The sequence below is a fragment of the Nuphar pumila genome, chromosome 14, assembly GCF_984573655.1.
Source record: "Nuphar pumila chromosome 14, dmNupPumi1.hap1.1, whole genome shotgun sequence".
In the NCBI taxonomy this organism is placed as follows: Eukaryota; Viridiplantae; Streptophyta; class Magnoliopsida; order Nymphaeales; family Nymphaeaceae; genus Nuphar; species Nuphar pumila.
In genome coordinates this window covers 90,631,676-90,647,003 of record NC_143262.1, presented here as the reverse complement: position 1 = coordinate 90,647,003, position 15,328 = coordinate 90,631,676, and the positions used below count along the sequence as shown (strand labels likewise).

Genomic DNA, 15,328 nt, shown 5'->3' with positions numbered 1-15,328 from the left:
GTCCAACTGTCTAGTTGTACTTGGACCCCATCCAACCACATTACAAAACAAAATATTTTTTTAGAAACATATAGCTTCACCCGCTGTACCACACTTTCTATTATACACCAATTGCTTTGTCACATCTTTATGCTTCTTTTTTCTTTCTTTTTGTGAATCATACCTATAAACCCTACAGACATGATCTACATGGGTTGTTTAGTCAAAACACGTTTTGAACTTTTGGATCGTGTTGGCATTAGTAGTTTGTTAAGAGCTTCAAAAATCAAGACTACAACGTACCAACATTGTACAATTAAAAAAGTGTTGACCTTGAAACCACTAGATCCAAATTCCAAAGCATGTTTTTTCTAATAACTGAGCATGCCGAATGCATATTGTGAGGACAGATTGACAAGATAAAGCTCACCAAAGAATTCCTGCTAGAGAGCATGGTACAGTTGAGTGCAGCCAACATTGTCATTATTTACATGCACAAGAACTTGCACGTGATATATGGTTTAAGGCTTCAATTTAACTGTCCTTGCCGATGGATGGGAGAGAAGATTATTGGTGTTAGCTGCTTTAGTTTTTCACTTGCAGGGGCCTTTCCAACATAGCTAATTTTCAAATGCATTAACCGATTGTACAGAGCCAGATGGAGAACCATAACGTTTCCCTTTGAACTATGAATAAAGTATGGGAAATAAAAAGGAAACAGGAAATGAAAAATCACAATAAGCAAGAAAAGAACCATAACTCCAGGGCACAGGTCAGCCATAAAATTTTATGCCGTATGGCAGAGATGGCTAACTTTGAAACATGGCCAAACTGAAAACAATTAGGCAGGAAGAAATGCAGGCTGTTACTCAAACACCAGTAAAGTCTGCAGCAGCCAGTTGCAGGAATCCTGTGTCCCATGGTCAATGCCAGATCATTTTTGCTTCTTATCTTCTTCTTGGCCCTGCGTCTCCTCAGCTTGCTCAACAGCTGACCTATCAGCGGGGTCTTCACCTCCAAAACCAAACTCATTCACACGTTTGTGGTCTACTGGATAAATCCATCTTTGGTATACGTAAATCAGAAATATGATATCTGCAAACAATTGTACAGAATTATTGCAGGAAAACAGGAAACCTAAGGAAAAAAAAAACTCCCAATCTGGTTGATCTGAGACCCATGACCAGAGTTTCAGAGAGGCTATGCAAGGCTGAGCAGAAACAATAATTTTCATTTATCAACTCACCATCTCGGAAGACAGACAGGCGGTGTAGCGTTGGCATTTTGATGACAAAAGCAAATAGATCGTCAATTATGGTGTTGAGGAATTTATATGTCATCTGCCTCCAAGGCAAATGAGCAACCGACTTTAATTTGTAGTTAATGAACAGCTGCGGACACATCATGATGAACCCTGCAACAAAAAATGGAACCAGATATTCAACTTGTTTCTATCTGCAACTCAAGATATATATATATATATAAAAGAACCAAAATGTCTAAAAAACAGAAGTATCAAAATGTCAAGGCTGCTCAAATATCAACAGTCTGGCCGTTGTTGACGAGTGATTAACTTTTGGATGATGTTCAAGAACAGACACCTAGGAGACTATGGAGTGCCCTATTGTATAATCTAGCGGTGTTATGGCACTGCCATTGCTAAGCATGGGTGATGAAATGAACACGTAACAATCATCTGGTCTTGCTGTCAGAAGAGGTATATGGTCAAATGCTCAAATGGCAAAACATTCAATGAAACCACAACCACAGGATGGTCAGGAATACTATCAATCTGACCTCTCTGCTTGGCTAAAAGTTCCCCAGACAAGGGTGTGCTAGAACGGTATACCAAGACCATTTTACTTTCTCAGCTGGTCTAGGTCTTCATTCTTTAGTCACTACCCATCTCAAACCCCATATACGCCAATATTGAAATGGTTTATGCCACTCAGAACATAAAGGACCGCATGTATCTCTTGAATTAACCAACTCCAATCCTGTATGTTGATGGATCTCCTGATGTCTACATTCCTTTAGCATATCACGAATCTATATCACTTGCTTCTAAATAAGTACATCCCTCATCAGAAAAAGGTAGCGCAGAAGGAGATCACAAATTCTTCTGATGGTAAGGGAGCATCCAAAAAGGATGGTCATTCCATCCATCCATCAAAAATAGATGCATGAAAATAGACAATGTAATAGAGAAAATGAGTTCCTCCATAGACCTTCCTTTTCATAATCAAAAGTATATAACTTAAGTAGTCTCCTAAAGTAGAAACCTTGTAGGTCTCAGCTAAAAATAAAATTAGTAAATGGTAAAAATAGGAGAAGCTTACCAAACATGTAGACGCAACTTGTAAGGGAAGAGAGGATCCATGAGTACCAACTCCTATGCCGCTCATACATAAGGGAATAGACTGAAGAACAGCCTACAAGGAAAAAAAGCACATAAGAGAGATACTTCATTGCCATGTCATCATATTCCTTAGTTTTGTTCTTTGTATAAGACTCCCGGTGTCGGAATCTCAGCAAAGGTATCCTTCTGCTCCAGTCAATCTGCAAAAGAAAAAAAGTATGGCACGGGCAAAATTTAGCATGTTTATGATTTGATGATATGCACGGATGCATGTATTTGTCAATAGCCTTCTCTCACAGCTGAGAAATTACATTTAATATTTCAAAACTGATAAACTACGTGTCTTATAGAACAGCAGAGAACATTTTACATGACAAGCACCCATGGTAAATCAATCAAATACTATAAACAGAGAGCTTCAGTGACTCCTCTCAAAAGGATCTTGAATTCAGAATAATAAAGAAATAAATTGCAAATCAGAGCTTGGTCCATCAACACTTGAGAGTCCAAAACTTCCCTTATGGCTCTTTGCCAAGCTATAGAGTGCTTCTATTTTAGAATAAACAAGCACAATAAGGAATCCCAAACATTTTAGCAGGTTTGGATTTTGTAAAGATGGATATATTAGATAAATTAAGAAAAGACCTTCCAAACCCACTTCTCAAAAACTACAAACCATAACATTACAGCGGGACTAAATCTTCCAAAAGCATGACACCGATGGCAACAAGATGTTGCAAGCATATCACAGTAGCTTCTAATCAATTAATTAGAGGCATACGCTATTATGGTTCCCAGACTCAATATTCATGCCGAAGAGTCCTAAGAGTCAAATCAGATCGTTACTCAGCAAGAACAACCAAATATCACCTCGATATGCATGGCTTTTCCAATTTTCCAGAATTCGATGCAACAGCCAATGCCTGAACTAGCAAGAATCATCCATGACGTTTCATTGTCAAGAAGGTAGAGAAACACAACCAACTGGCATGCAAAGTTCAGCACCACCGACTTTGCAGACAAGCCTTCCATAGACTTGTTCTTATTCCAAAACTGTATATCTACAAAAGAAAATACATGATGGTTACAAAAGTAATCATTAAAGGCAATGGATAACCAGCAACTTAAGCATAACAAAAGCATGCATGACATACCATTTTTGAAAGCCAAGAAATCAAAGATAGAATGGAATACGGATACAACCATCGTAATAACCAGAAGATATGGATTCCCTTCCAAGAAAACCCTCTGTATAGAAAAAGTAAAGATTATGGGAATGATTAAAAAGTTCATACTTCATATAAAAGAACAAGGATAAGGCCATTGAAAATAATCCAGGTCACTCATTAGAAAAACGCAGGAGAAACTAATCCAATTTACCATGAAAAAAACAAAAGGGGAAAAGAAAAGGATCATTCATCCATAGCAATGGCCAATGATTAAAATAGGCTTTCCTCAAATAGGAATAGGCAAGAATATGGAGGAACAGCTGAAATGAAATAACATGAATACAAGGAAATTCACTTCCTACAAGAAACCCACCTAGAGTTCATAGTACCACAAAAACCAAAATTCCTAGGAAAGCATGAAAAATCCAGTCCACAAGCCTCAACAACGTCCATTATTTAATGGAAAAATTGGTGCCAGATATGAAAAACAAAGTAAGAAAATGACCAAAGGAAATTATAACTTTATAAGGGCAAAAATAAAATTCCAAGTTGTAGGCCTCCAAAAAGGGTTCATTATCAGGATTTAAAGGAACTTTGTAGACATATATAGCTCCAATTAGACAATGAACTAAACTTCCCCACCGACATTATGTAGTTCATGTTAAAATGTATCTCTTATATATATATATATATATATATATATATATATATTACATCAATACCCGATAGGGGTATTTTTGTAATTTCACATAGTTGTTTTAGAAAACAAATATTTTCGATTTTTTATAAAATGTATTTTTTCTTTTTTTCTTTTTACAATTCTTTTTTTGTTATTTTTGAGGACCAAAAGAGGCTCCAACTATAGAGTCGTTGGAGCCCCCAACGGTCACAAATGTGACCGTTGGGGGCTCCCAACGACTCTATGGGAGCCTCCTTTTGGGCTCTCCTTCTCTCCTCTCCCTCTTGTATAAATAGGGGTGAACCCCTTGTATATTTTTCATCCTTGAGAGCTTTCTCTCTTCTCAATAAGAGGTTTTTTATATTGTTGCCTTCTTAAAGGCTTGTGCTTGTATTGTTCCTTTGTGGACTTGTGATATTGTCTCTTTTATTCATTGTTGTAAGTGCTTGTATGCACTCTTTATATTTCCGCAATATCTCATTACATGGTATCAGAGCCACTCGATTCTTGAAGGAAAGGTGTGGTTCGTGTATCTCATATTTAGTGGATATCTTTTCACTTCTTGGCAACATCATGGAGGCAAAGATTGACCTATCTTTCAAGCTCAATGAAAAGAATTATATGATGTGGGCATCGGCAATGGAAAATAATCTCAAAGGAAAGAAGCTTTGGGGTTTTGTCATGGGTACCGTTCCGGAACCTAAGCTTATGCTCACAAAGGACGAAGAAGGTCAAGAAAAGGCTCTTGAAGGAGATGCTCGCCTCAAGGCCATTGAAAATCATCAAAAAAAAGTGGAAGATTGGGAAAGCAATCACACAAAAATCCTTGCGTGGTTTATGAACAAAGTTGAGCTTAAGGTATGTGCTAATATAGCTAAATTTCGTAGAGCCAATGAGGCTTGGTCCTTTATGAAGGGTATGTATACCCAAAAGAATCTTGCGAGAGCATACTTCTTGCAATAAAAGATTAGAACCACCAAGCAAGGTGATTCTAGCATTCAAGACCAGAGTTACCGGAAGCGCCTAGCTAAAAGGGGAAGCGCGCTTCGGAAGCGCGAAACGTCGCGCTTCCGAAGCGTGGGGGGAAGCGTCCCCCTTTTTTGGGAAGCGCGCTTCCCTTTAATGGGGGACGCGTTTCCCTTTAATGGGGGACGCGCTTCCCTTTAATGGGAAGCGCGCTTCCCCCACGCTTCCCCAACGCTTCCCCCACGCTTCCCCTGTTTTTTCAAATTTTTTGTATTTTTTATTTTTTTCGCTTCCCCCTCGCTTCCGAGACGCTTCCTGGGTCACTTCCGAGACGCTTCCTAGGTCGCTTCCCGAATCGCTCCTAAGTGGTCCCACGCTTCCCCGCTTCCTAAAATTTTGAAAGTGCCTCGCTTCCCGCTCCCGCTTCCCGTATCGCTTCCCGCTCCCGCTTCCTCAACTGGCAACCATGTTCAAGACTATTATAGTGCCCTAAACCCACTATGGGATGAATTGGCTCTTTTGGAGCCAAAATGGGTTTCTATGGAAAATATTGATTTAAGGCAAAAACAAATAGAACAAGAGCGATTGTTTCAATTCCTTTTTGGGCTACGTCCCGAATTTGAGCAAGTGAGATCCTCACTTCTCCATAAATCTATTTTTCCTCCTATTGAGGATGCTATTGCCGAAATCACTCAAGAGGAGACAAGGCTTGGCATGAGTAAGCATGTTGATGAAGTCCTTGCCGTATCAAAACCGGGTAACAATGTTAGAACCTATAAGCCTCCTCATTTTGGGAAACAAGGAAACTACAATGGAGGAAGAAAAATGATTGTTTGTCATTATTGCAATGAGCCGGGTCACATTAAACCCGCTTGTCCAAAGCTTATTGGAACCTTCAAGCCTAAGGTGGCCTCTCTTGAAGAAACCACCACCAAAGAAGATAAAGGCAAAAACAATGACATCAAAGAAACTCTTGGACAAATATCTATGGCTCTCCAACAAATACTAAAAGTTTCTTCCTCCACATCGGGTGCGGCTATTGCCTCGACATCATCACCCGGTACGTATTCTTGGATCCTTGACTTCGGAGCTTCTTTTCATATGACCCCTCATGAAAATGCACTTATTAATGTTTGCACCAATTCAAAGGACTCTTGTGTCTCTACGACCGATGGAACCTTTTTAAAAATTTCAAGTATTGGCACTTTTAAAGATTCTCAAAATTTTTGTGTTCCAAAAGTAAGAGTTGTTCCCAAACTAAATTTAAACCTATTTTCGGTTTCTCAAATTGTCGACCATGGATGTGAAATATCTTTCTCATCTAATGGTTGCTTTGTGCAGGATCTCCGGTCCGGGAAGCGGATTGGGCAAGGCCATAGAAAAGAAGACCTGAAAAGGAGACCACTATTATATGGACCATCTCGATCTCCCTACAAATTATTTTTGTTCTTATGTCCAAGAAAAAACCATTGAAACTTGGCATAAAAGACTTGGTCATCCAAGTTATTCCAAAATGTATCTCTTTCCTTTTGGAAACAAATTTTGTAAAGAAAAAGAAATTAATTGCAAAGATTGCATTTTTGGAAAAATGAAGTCTATTCTATTTCCAACTAGAACTTTTCTTTCATCAAGACCTTTTGAATTGGTGCATTCGGATGTTTGGGGGCCTTCTCCGGTTATGTCTAAAGGGGACTATTCATATTATGTTACGTTTATTGATGACTTTACTCGGTATGTTTGGATTTATTTTCTTAGTCATAAATAAGAAGTATTTACTTTCTTTAAAGATTTTCATAAAAAGGTTCAAAATCAATTTCAAAATAACATATCTATTTTAAGATCCGATTCCGGTGGCGAATACTTATCTCACGAATTCCAAAACTATTTAACCCAAAATGGCATTTGCCATCAAAAGTCATGTCCTAGGACTCCCCAACAAAATGGCCTAGCGGAAAAGAAACATAGGCACATTATAGAAACCGCTAGAACATTACTTGTTTCTAGGAATATTCCAAAGAAGTTTTGGGCTGAAACCGTTCTAACTTTAACCTATCTAATCAATAGAATGCCCTCTTCTAAGTTAAAAAATGTTTCTCCCTATGAAAAACTCTTTAAAGTTTCACCCTATTTCAATCGTCTTCGTATTTTTGGTTGCAAATGTTTTGTCCTATTACATAAAAGGGATAAGTTATCTCCAAAAGCAATTGAATGTGTTTTTCTAGGATATGGTGAAAATAAAAAAGGGTATAGATGTTATGATTTTAAGAATGATAAACTATATGTTTCAAAAGATGTAACATTTCTAGAAGAAGAGAACAGTTTTGATAAAATAGAAGAAACAAATGAAATTGATTATATATTCTTATATGATCTTATTGATGACATACAAGAATATTTTCTTGAAAACATAGACGATACACGTGAGGTATCCCCTCTTGACATAACACCCTCAAATGATAGTGATTCAAATATAAATGTTTATGATAGTGATACCAATATAAATGTTTACTCAAGAAGAAATCAAGAAAATCCTATTAGTGCCCTCGAAAAATACTCTCAAATTTCTGGATCCACTGAGGAACCACAAGTTAGACATTCTTCTAGAATATCAATACCCCCAAATAGGTTTGTATCGTATGATTCCTTAACCCCCAACTATCGGGCGTGTTTAATAACCTTACATTCTTATTTTGAACCGGCTCACTATAATCAAGCTAAATTTATACCACATTGGGTTGAAGAAATGCAAGTTGAAATATAAATGTTTATGATAGTGATACCAATATAAATGTTTACTCAAGAAGAAATCAAGAAAATCCTATTAGTGCCCTCGAAAAATACTCTCAAATTTCTGAATCCACTGAGGAACCACAAGTTAGACATTCTTCTAGAATATCAATACCCCCAAATAGGTTTGTATCCTATGATTCCTTAACCCCCAACTATCGGGCGTGTTTAATAACCTTACATTCTTATTTTGAACCGGCTCACTATAATCAAGCTAAATCTATACCACATTGGGTTGAAGCAATGCAAGTTGAACTAAATGCTTTAAAAAAGGCCAATACTTGGGAAATAGTTAATCTACTCTCACACAAAAAACCTATTGGTTGTCGCTCGGTCTTCAAAGTTAAAACAAAAAGCGATGGCTCTTTAGAACGATATAAAGCTAGATTAGTCGCTAAGGGATACTCCCAAGAATATGGCATTGATTATGAAGAAACATTCGCTCTCGTAGCTCGAATGACCAGTGTCAGGAACTTAATAGTTGTCGCATCAACCAAAAAATGGCCTATTTATCAACTTGACGTAAAAAATGCTTTTTTAAATGGAAGTTTAAGTGAAGAAGTTTACATGGATCCGCCACCCGGAATTAATATTAAGCAAGGTCAAACACTTCGGCTTTTGAAGGCATTGTATGGTCTTAAACAAGCTCCTAAGGCTTGGTATGATCGTTTCAGTGATATCATGGTAAAGTTAGGATTTCATTCTTGTTATACTGACACTGCTCTTTTTGTTAAAAATGCAGGTACTAGTATCGTAATATTGTTGCTTTATGTTGATGACGTGATTATCACTGGGAATGATCAAAATAGTATTATTGATGTTAAAAATATGTTAAAAAATAATTTTGATATGTCTGATTTAGGTTTTCTTAGATATTTTCTTGGAATTGAAGTTGCATATTCTTCTCGAGGATATATTTTGTCACAGATGAAGCTTGTTGCAGATATCTGTTCTAAGTCTGGGATTTCTGATGACTAGAAAGTAGAGACTCCCGAGGTTATTAATGTCAAATTACGGTTGGAGGATGGGGTTCTTCTGGAAGACCCCACGCCTTACAGACAACTCATTGGGTCTCTTACCTATTTAACCATCACCAGACCAGATATCACCCATGCGGTTCACTCTGTTAGCCAATTTCAGCATGCTCCTACAACTGTGCATATGAGTGTTGTTCTCTGAATCATCCGCTACATTCGGACTACCATCAATAAAGGACTTTTTCTATCCTCCTCTTCTTCCTTGAATCTTCTTGCTTATACAGATGACGATTGGGGAGGTAATCCCAATGATCGAGTCTCAACTACTGGTTTTTGTGTCTTTTTAGGGGACTCTTTGATTGCCTGGTGATGCAAGATGCAGCAGAAAGTTTCACTATCATCCATTGAAGCTGAGTATCGGGCTATGGCAACCACGACAATGAAACTTGTATGGCTTCGCAGTCTGCTTAAAGACATGGGGGTTGATATTACCGAAGCCTCAAAATTATGTTGCGACAACAAGAGTTTCATCTACATTGCGAGCAATCATACCTTCCATGAGCGTATAAAGCATATCGAAATGGACTGCCACTATGTTCGTGATGAATTCTTACGATGAACTATTGCTCTACCATATATCACTTCAGAATATCAGTTGGCGGACTTCTTCACTAAAGCTCTTCCGGCTCCTCGCTTCATGTTTCTTCTTGGCAAACTTTCCGTCATTTCCCCGTAAAGTTTAAGGGGGGTGTTAAAATGTATCTCTTATATATATATTACATCAATACCCGATAGGGGTATTTTTGTAATTTCACATAGTTGTTTTAGAAAACAACTATTTTTTATTTTTTATAAAATGTATTTTTTCTTTTTTTATTTTTACAATTCTTTTTTTGTTATTTTTGAGGACCAAAAGGGACTCCAACTATAGAGTCGTTGGAGCCCCCAACGGTCACAAATGTGACCGTTGGGGGCTCCCAACGACTCTATGGGAGCCCCCTTTTGGGCTCTCCTTTTTAGGCCTTTGGCCTCTCCTTCTCTCCTCTCCCTCTTGTATAAATAGGGGTGAACCCCTTGTATATTTTTCATCCTTGAGAGCTTTCTCTCTTCTCAATAAGAGGCTTTTTATATTGTTGCCTTCTTAAAGGCTTGTATTGTCCCTTTGTGGACTTGTGATATTGTCTCTTTTATTCATTGTTGTAAGTGCTTGTATGCACTCTTTATATTTTCGCAATATCTCATTACAGTTCAATCAATAGCTCTCAAGGTGGTTAAGTATATGGAAAATTTCCATAACACAAGCAAGAAGCAGGTGAAGCTTACAGGAATCTGTCAAACAAACATCATGTTATCTCTTTAGCTTTAAAAACATGCCAGATGAGGTGCAGCTGTAATGAGTTATTAGAGACAAATATTTTTGCAACATAATTGACAGAGAACTGGAAATACATATGATAGATGAACCAAAAACAGGGAACATATAAATACATCACACAAGCTTCAATGTTAAATGTTCAATAGCTCCACTTATAAACTCATTATACTTTTGTTTTCATAAAGTCTCTAAAAATTCAAATGACAGAATTTCATCCCATAATCCTCACACAAAGAATTTTTTAGTGGCAGGCTAAGCGTACATCTAAAATCTCATATCAACAAATCACTAGCATTTTTCAATTCCAGATCGATCAGATCAAGCCAAATATTGTTCACTTGCTTAATTAGAAAATAACAACCTTAAGTTCATCAGCCTCGCCTTCAAGCATACTTCCATAATTATGATGAATCTGGAATGATTGATCCATCTGTAGAAAAAGTTGCCACTTGGTCAGACTGATGGGACCCAGCTCTAAATTTAGAGGCAGTTCTGAGACTGTTTCATTAATTGGAATCAGCTTGTCTCTGAGTAGCCAAAACTCGTTGAAGTATAATGTGGGGTAGTAGTTCATTGTAGAAGGCTCTATGTTTATGTCTGCATTGTCATGGTCAAGAACTAGACAAAGTCACTTTTCATGAAGTGATGCAAAAGAGTTACTAACATGTTGACCATGGTGTTCTCCGACTAAACAATTACAAAACGATAGGGAGTGCCTGGCCTAGCATTAGTAATTTAGTAGGCATCATTAAGGATATTTTGCCATAATTACCCCAAAAATAACCACTTCATAATAATTATTTCCAAAAACTTGTCAAAATATGCATAGCTGTGCCAACCAATGCAAGGCACACTATGCTATTCTATAAATTGTAATTGGCAAAAAAAATCCTCTATTAATGTCGATCAAAAGTCATGGACAATAATAGAAACCGGCGTGGGTTATCATGCAAATCCCTGTTTGCACACCTACACACACACAGAGGAAAAATCAATAGAACATATGATGATCACAAGGATACAGCCAGCAATGTTGGGAGGAACGGCATTATGAGGATATCTGCAAAAAATAAAGAAAAAAGGTAAAAAATAAAAACAATATGTAGCTTATCCAGATGTATTTCTTTTAACAAATGGATGAGAAAATAACAGATAATGCCCAGATCTAAAGTTCATCAACTCTGATATCCTGCATATATTATTTAAGGAAGTTGGTTAACATGATCAATCAGAAATGCATTATTTGTTAGAAAGAGCCATTAAATAAAAACGAAACAACAGCAGAGAGCCTGCATCCATGTCCACGTAATGAAGTATGTGGAAAGAACAAAGTGCAAAATCACATGCAAGTCCGATAGTGGATAATATAAGGGCACAAAGGCACAATATAGGCACAAAATTGTAAGAACACAAGTCCACTATGGGACAATACAAAAAGCCAACAAAAGGCAACGCAAAACAAGTAAAAAAATATATTCGTTATTGAATATATGCTTGGAAAAGCATGAGAAGAATAGGGGGAGAACACCCCTATATATACACAACAAAACAAGAGAGAGAGGGAGACCTTGGGAGCTCTCAACCGTCACATCTGTGACAGTTAGGAGCCCCAACAACTCTATGGTCTGAAAAGACCATAGAGCCCCCATTGGTCTCCCTTAATTACATGTTATAAAAATAAGAAAAGGAACATGAAAAAATACTGTTTTAATAAACAGTATTTAATTACATGTAAAAGACAAAAATGCCCCTATAGGGAAAGCTATAACAATACAGATTTTATATACATATATATTTTAACAATCCATATCTTTTCTTATCTAGTAATCTGGTAAATCATACAAGTTAGCCGTCTACTCTAGAAGCTAGCTATTCCATGAAACATCTTATATACACATTCATCCAACATCTAAAGGTAGAAGTAATATAATTTAATCAGAGGTTGGCTAAATTACATGACTGACTGACGAGAATTTAATGTCAAAAGGAGCTTCCATGCATATGATGCATCTTAGACTTAGCATTCAGGAAGAAAGAACTGTTCATTATGGATGATTATTCTGTCTTGCTACAGAAGACTGAAAGGTTCATACTGGACTCAAGGACAACAACTAAGAAAGCCTGGGAAGTCGAAGTAATAGTTTAAGCATATGATCTACAAAAACTGGGCAGTTAGGCCCTATCGAGGAAAGCCAACCACGGTACATGAAAGAGAATTCAAGATTATGTTTTGACACCCTGAGACAGATATAAAGAGAAGGGAAATAATAGTAAAATAAATAAATTAGTGAGAAAGAAATCCCAGACCAGCTAGCAAGCCACTGAGCTATGTGCTCTTCTGATTCAATTATTGTTTTAGCAATCTTTGGTCCTATAGTCTAGTTATAGTGGTCAGGAAAACTCTCGCTATTTGCCAAGTACCATGAAGAAGTCAATGATAGCATTTCGGTAGATCAAACTGACTCATTCCCCCTCTGGGTCACTGACAAAGATCTCTGAGTAGTCTGGAGGGAAGTATAGCGTATGGTAAACTGGAGTGATTTCACTGACCCTAGTCTGGGCTAAAATGGACAGAGGGAACCTTGTTTCAATGTATATTTCATGTGTCTGTTGTATTTTTACCACCATCTCCGCTATTTGTAACTTCAAAATTTATGAATTAGATGACAACCATGGAATTTAAGAATTTAGCTATTAACTAGTCAGGTTTCCCGGACTTACTCCCAGGTAAGCCAGAGGGCAGTGACAAATTTCAGAGATTTTTTTTAAATCACAAAAATCGTGAGAAATTGCCAAAACATTTAAACTAAATTTTTTGTGATATGTCCAGAATATATGTTTTTATTTTTTATCACGATATGTATAGTTTTAACTTTTAACTACTATTTATAACGAAAAAACATGTTTTTTATTTTTGAAGTATTTTTTTTTCAAGAAACTATTTTTATTAAAATTTTAGTTATCTATTGTTGCTGATATTTTGCCAAAAATGTAAGATTTTCAAAAAAAAAAATCTCACCAGATTTTTATTGTCATTATTTTGACGCTTTAAACCAGAGTTACCGGAAGCTTCTTAGGTAGGTGGGAAGCTCGCTTCCTGGAACTCACTTCGGAAGCGCGATACTCCTTGCTTCCGAAACTTCATGGGAAGCTTGATTCCCCCACGCTTCTTCTATGCTTCTCATACACATGGTCTATGCATACTATATACTTTTCTCATGTTTCCTTTTATCTTTTTCATGTATTTTCTCTCACGCTTTCACTCACTTTCCATGTACTTTCTTTGAATTGGAAACCATCATTGTTAGATTTTAACAAAAATTTAACTCTTTTACAGAAAAATCATGAAATATAAGAATGATCAATTTTATTTGTTTCTTGTTTGATTCCATATTGCTTCATTTTTTATTCATATTTCATTTTTAAATTGAAACTTCGCTTCCCGCTTTGTATAAATTTTAAAATGCCTTGCTTCTCGCTTTCGCTTCCCGTATCGTTTCCCGCTTCCGCTTCCTAGTTTGGCAACCTTGCTTTAAACACTTCTCACAACCCAATTTCAAATTAGGTTTGTTCAAACCCGCTAATCCGTATAGCTCCATATTCTAGAACTATATCACCACTCGGACCCGAACCTGAATTAGAATAGGTCAGGTTTGGGTCTGACTTTTAGAGCCAATACATATGTGGACCCATTAACTCATACCAAACTGCATTTCATAGCCAATGCAACCTAAACCCAAACCAATTATATACCCTAAGAGCATGTTTGAATCACTGAGCAAACGCCGCCTGAACACTCTGTGTCACGGGCTGGGAAGCGAAGGCCCCCGTGACGTAGCCTCGGGCAATCACACACACCGAAGGCAGGCCTTTTAAGCGCACAAGCAACGCACAACACACGCGCACGAGCGGAAGCAAGAGTACGCGTATGCACAAGCACAAAGAGAGAGAGAAAGATGCGAAAAGCTTCTTTATAGATACTTGAAAGCAAAGTACATCAAGAGGGGAAGAGAGGGTCTGAATACACGGGGTGCTTAGGCCATAAGGCCTTGTGGGGCACTCTAGAGTGCCAAAGAGGTATATACATCAGAGCAAAAAGGAGAAAAACATGGCGGTCCGGAACACGCTCCCCCGCCTAAGTTGGCGCCGTCCTCGACGCCAATTGTTCATGGTAGCCTTCTACAAGCTGTCGATGCTGAAACATGTTGTTGGCTTTCTCCCAGATGGCTTCACATTCTGGCAATCCTTTCCACTGCACTAAGTACTTTTTGACTTCCCCTAGATAGTTGTTGGAATGGTTGAGTGTGATATTTGGATCTCTGCCTGGTACACTAATTGTTGAAGGTGCTCGCTGCGGGAACGGAGCACGTTGAGGCATGCTCCGTTGAGGATCTCCTTCATCTTCGTGGAATGGCTTCAGGTTGCATATATGGAATACCGGGTGCACTTGAAAGTTTGCTGGCAAGTCCAACCGGTACGCCAAGTTTCCCACACGTTTGATGATGGTGAAGGGGCCATCATACTTGCGAATAAGGCCTCGGTGGTGGCCCCGAAAGATAGTCGTGCGGTCAGGAAAGAGCTTTGCCAACACTTTGTCTCCAACTCAAAATTATGTTGGGCGACGCTTCTCATCTGCCCATTTCTTCATGCACTTGGTTGCCTTGTTTAGATATGCCTTTGCCAACTCTGTCTGATCTTGCCAGTTCCTGACAAACTGGTATGCATAAGGTGCTTTTCCACGTCCTCGCGCAGCAAGGGAGTGCGGAGTTTGCGGCTGTTGTCCAGTTGTAACTTCAAATGGACTATGGCCAGATGACTCACTCTTTTGAAGATTGTAGCAGAATTGAGCCGTATCAAGTAAATCAACCCAATCCCTTTGGTTGGCACTGACAAAGTATCGCAGGTATTCCTCCAGCATGCCATTTATTCTCTTTGTCTGTCCGTCGGTTTGGGGTGAAAACTTGTGCTGAAATGCAAGTTCGTCCCCATTAAGCGAAACACTTCTCGCCAAAACTTGCCAGTGAAGCGTGCATCACG

General features: G+C 38.0%; 1 protein-coding gene across 1 annotated transcript in view; it reads right to left on the bottom strand.

The window, feature by feature from the left end:
* Window positions 1-598: 598 nt before the first annotated feature.
* Window positions 599-15,328, bottom strand: part of LOC149817392 (uncharacterized) — a 33,766-nt gene continuing 19,036 nt past the window's right edge. The window contains exons 6-12 of the mRNA XM_089987394.1: window positions 11,314-11,351; window positions 10,653-10,888; window positions 3,493-3,586; window positions 3,209-3,399; window positions 2,319-2,538; window positions 1,226-1,393; window positions 599-1,074 (exon numbers count right to left, since the gene is read on the bottom strand). Of these exons, the coding sequence (XP_089843520.1) occupies window positions 914-1,074; window positions 1,226-1,393; window positions 2,319-2,538; window positions 3,209-3,399; window positions 3,493-3,586; window positions 10,653-10,888; window positions 11,314-11,351 (1,108 nt within the window). The 3' untranslated portion in view covers window positions 599-913. The remainder of the gene's footprint in view (window positions 1,075-1,225; window positions 1,394-2,318; window positions 2,539-3,208; window positions 3,400-3,492; window positions 3,587-10,652; window positions 10,889-11,313; window positions 11,352-15,328) is intronic.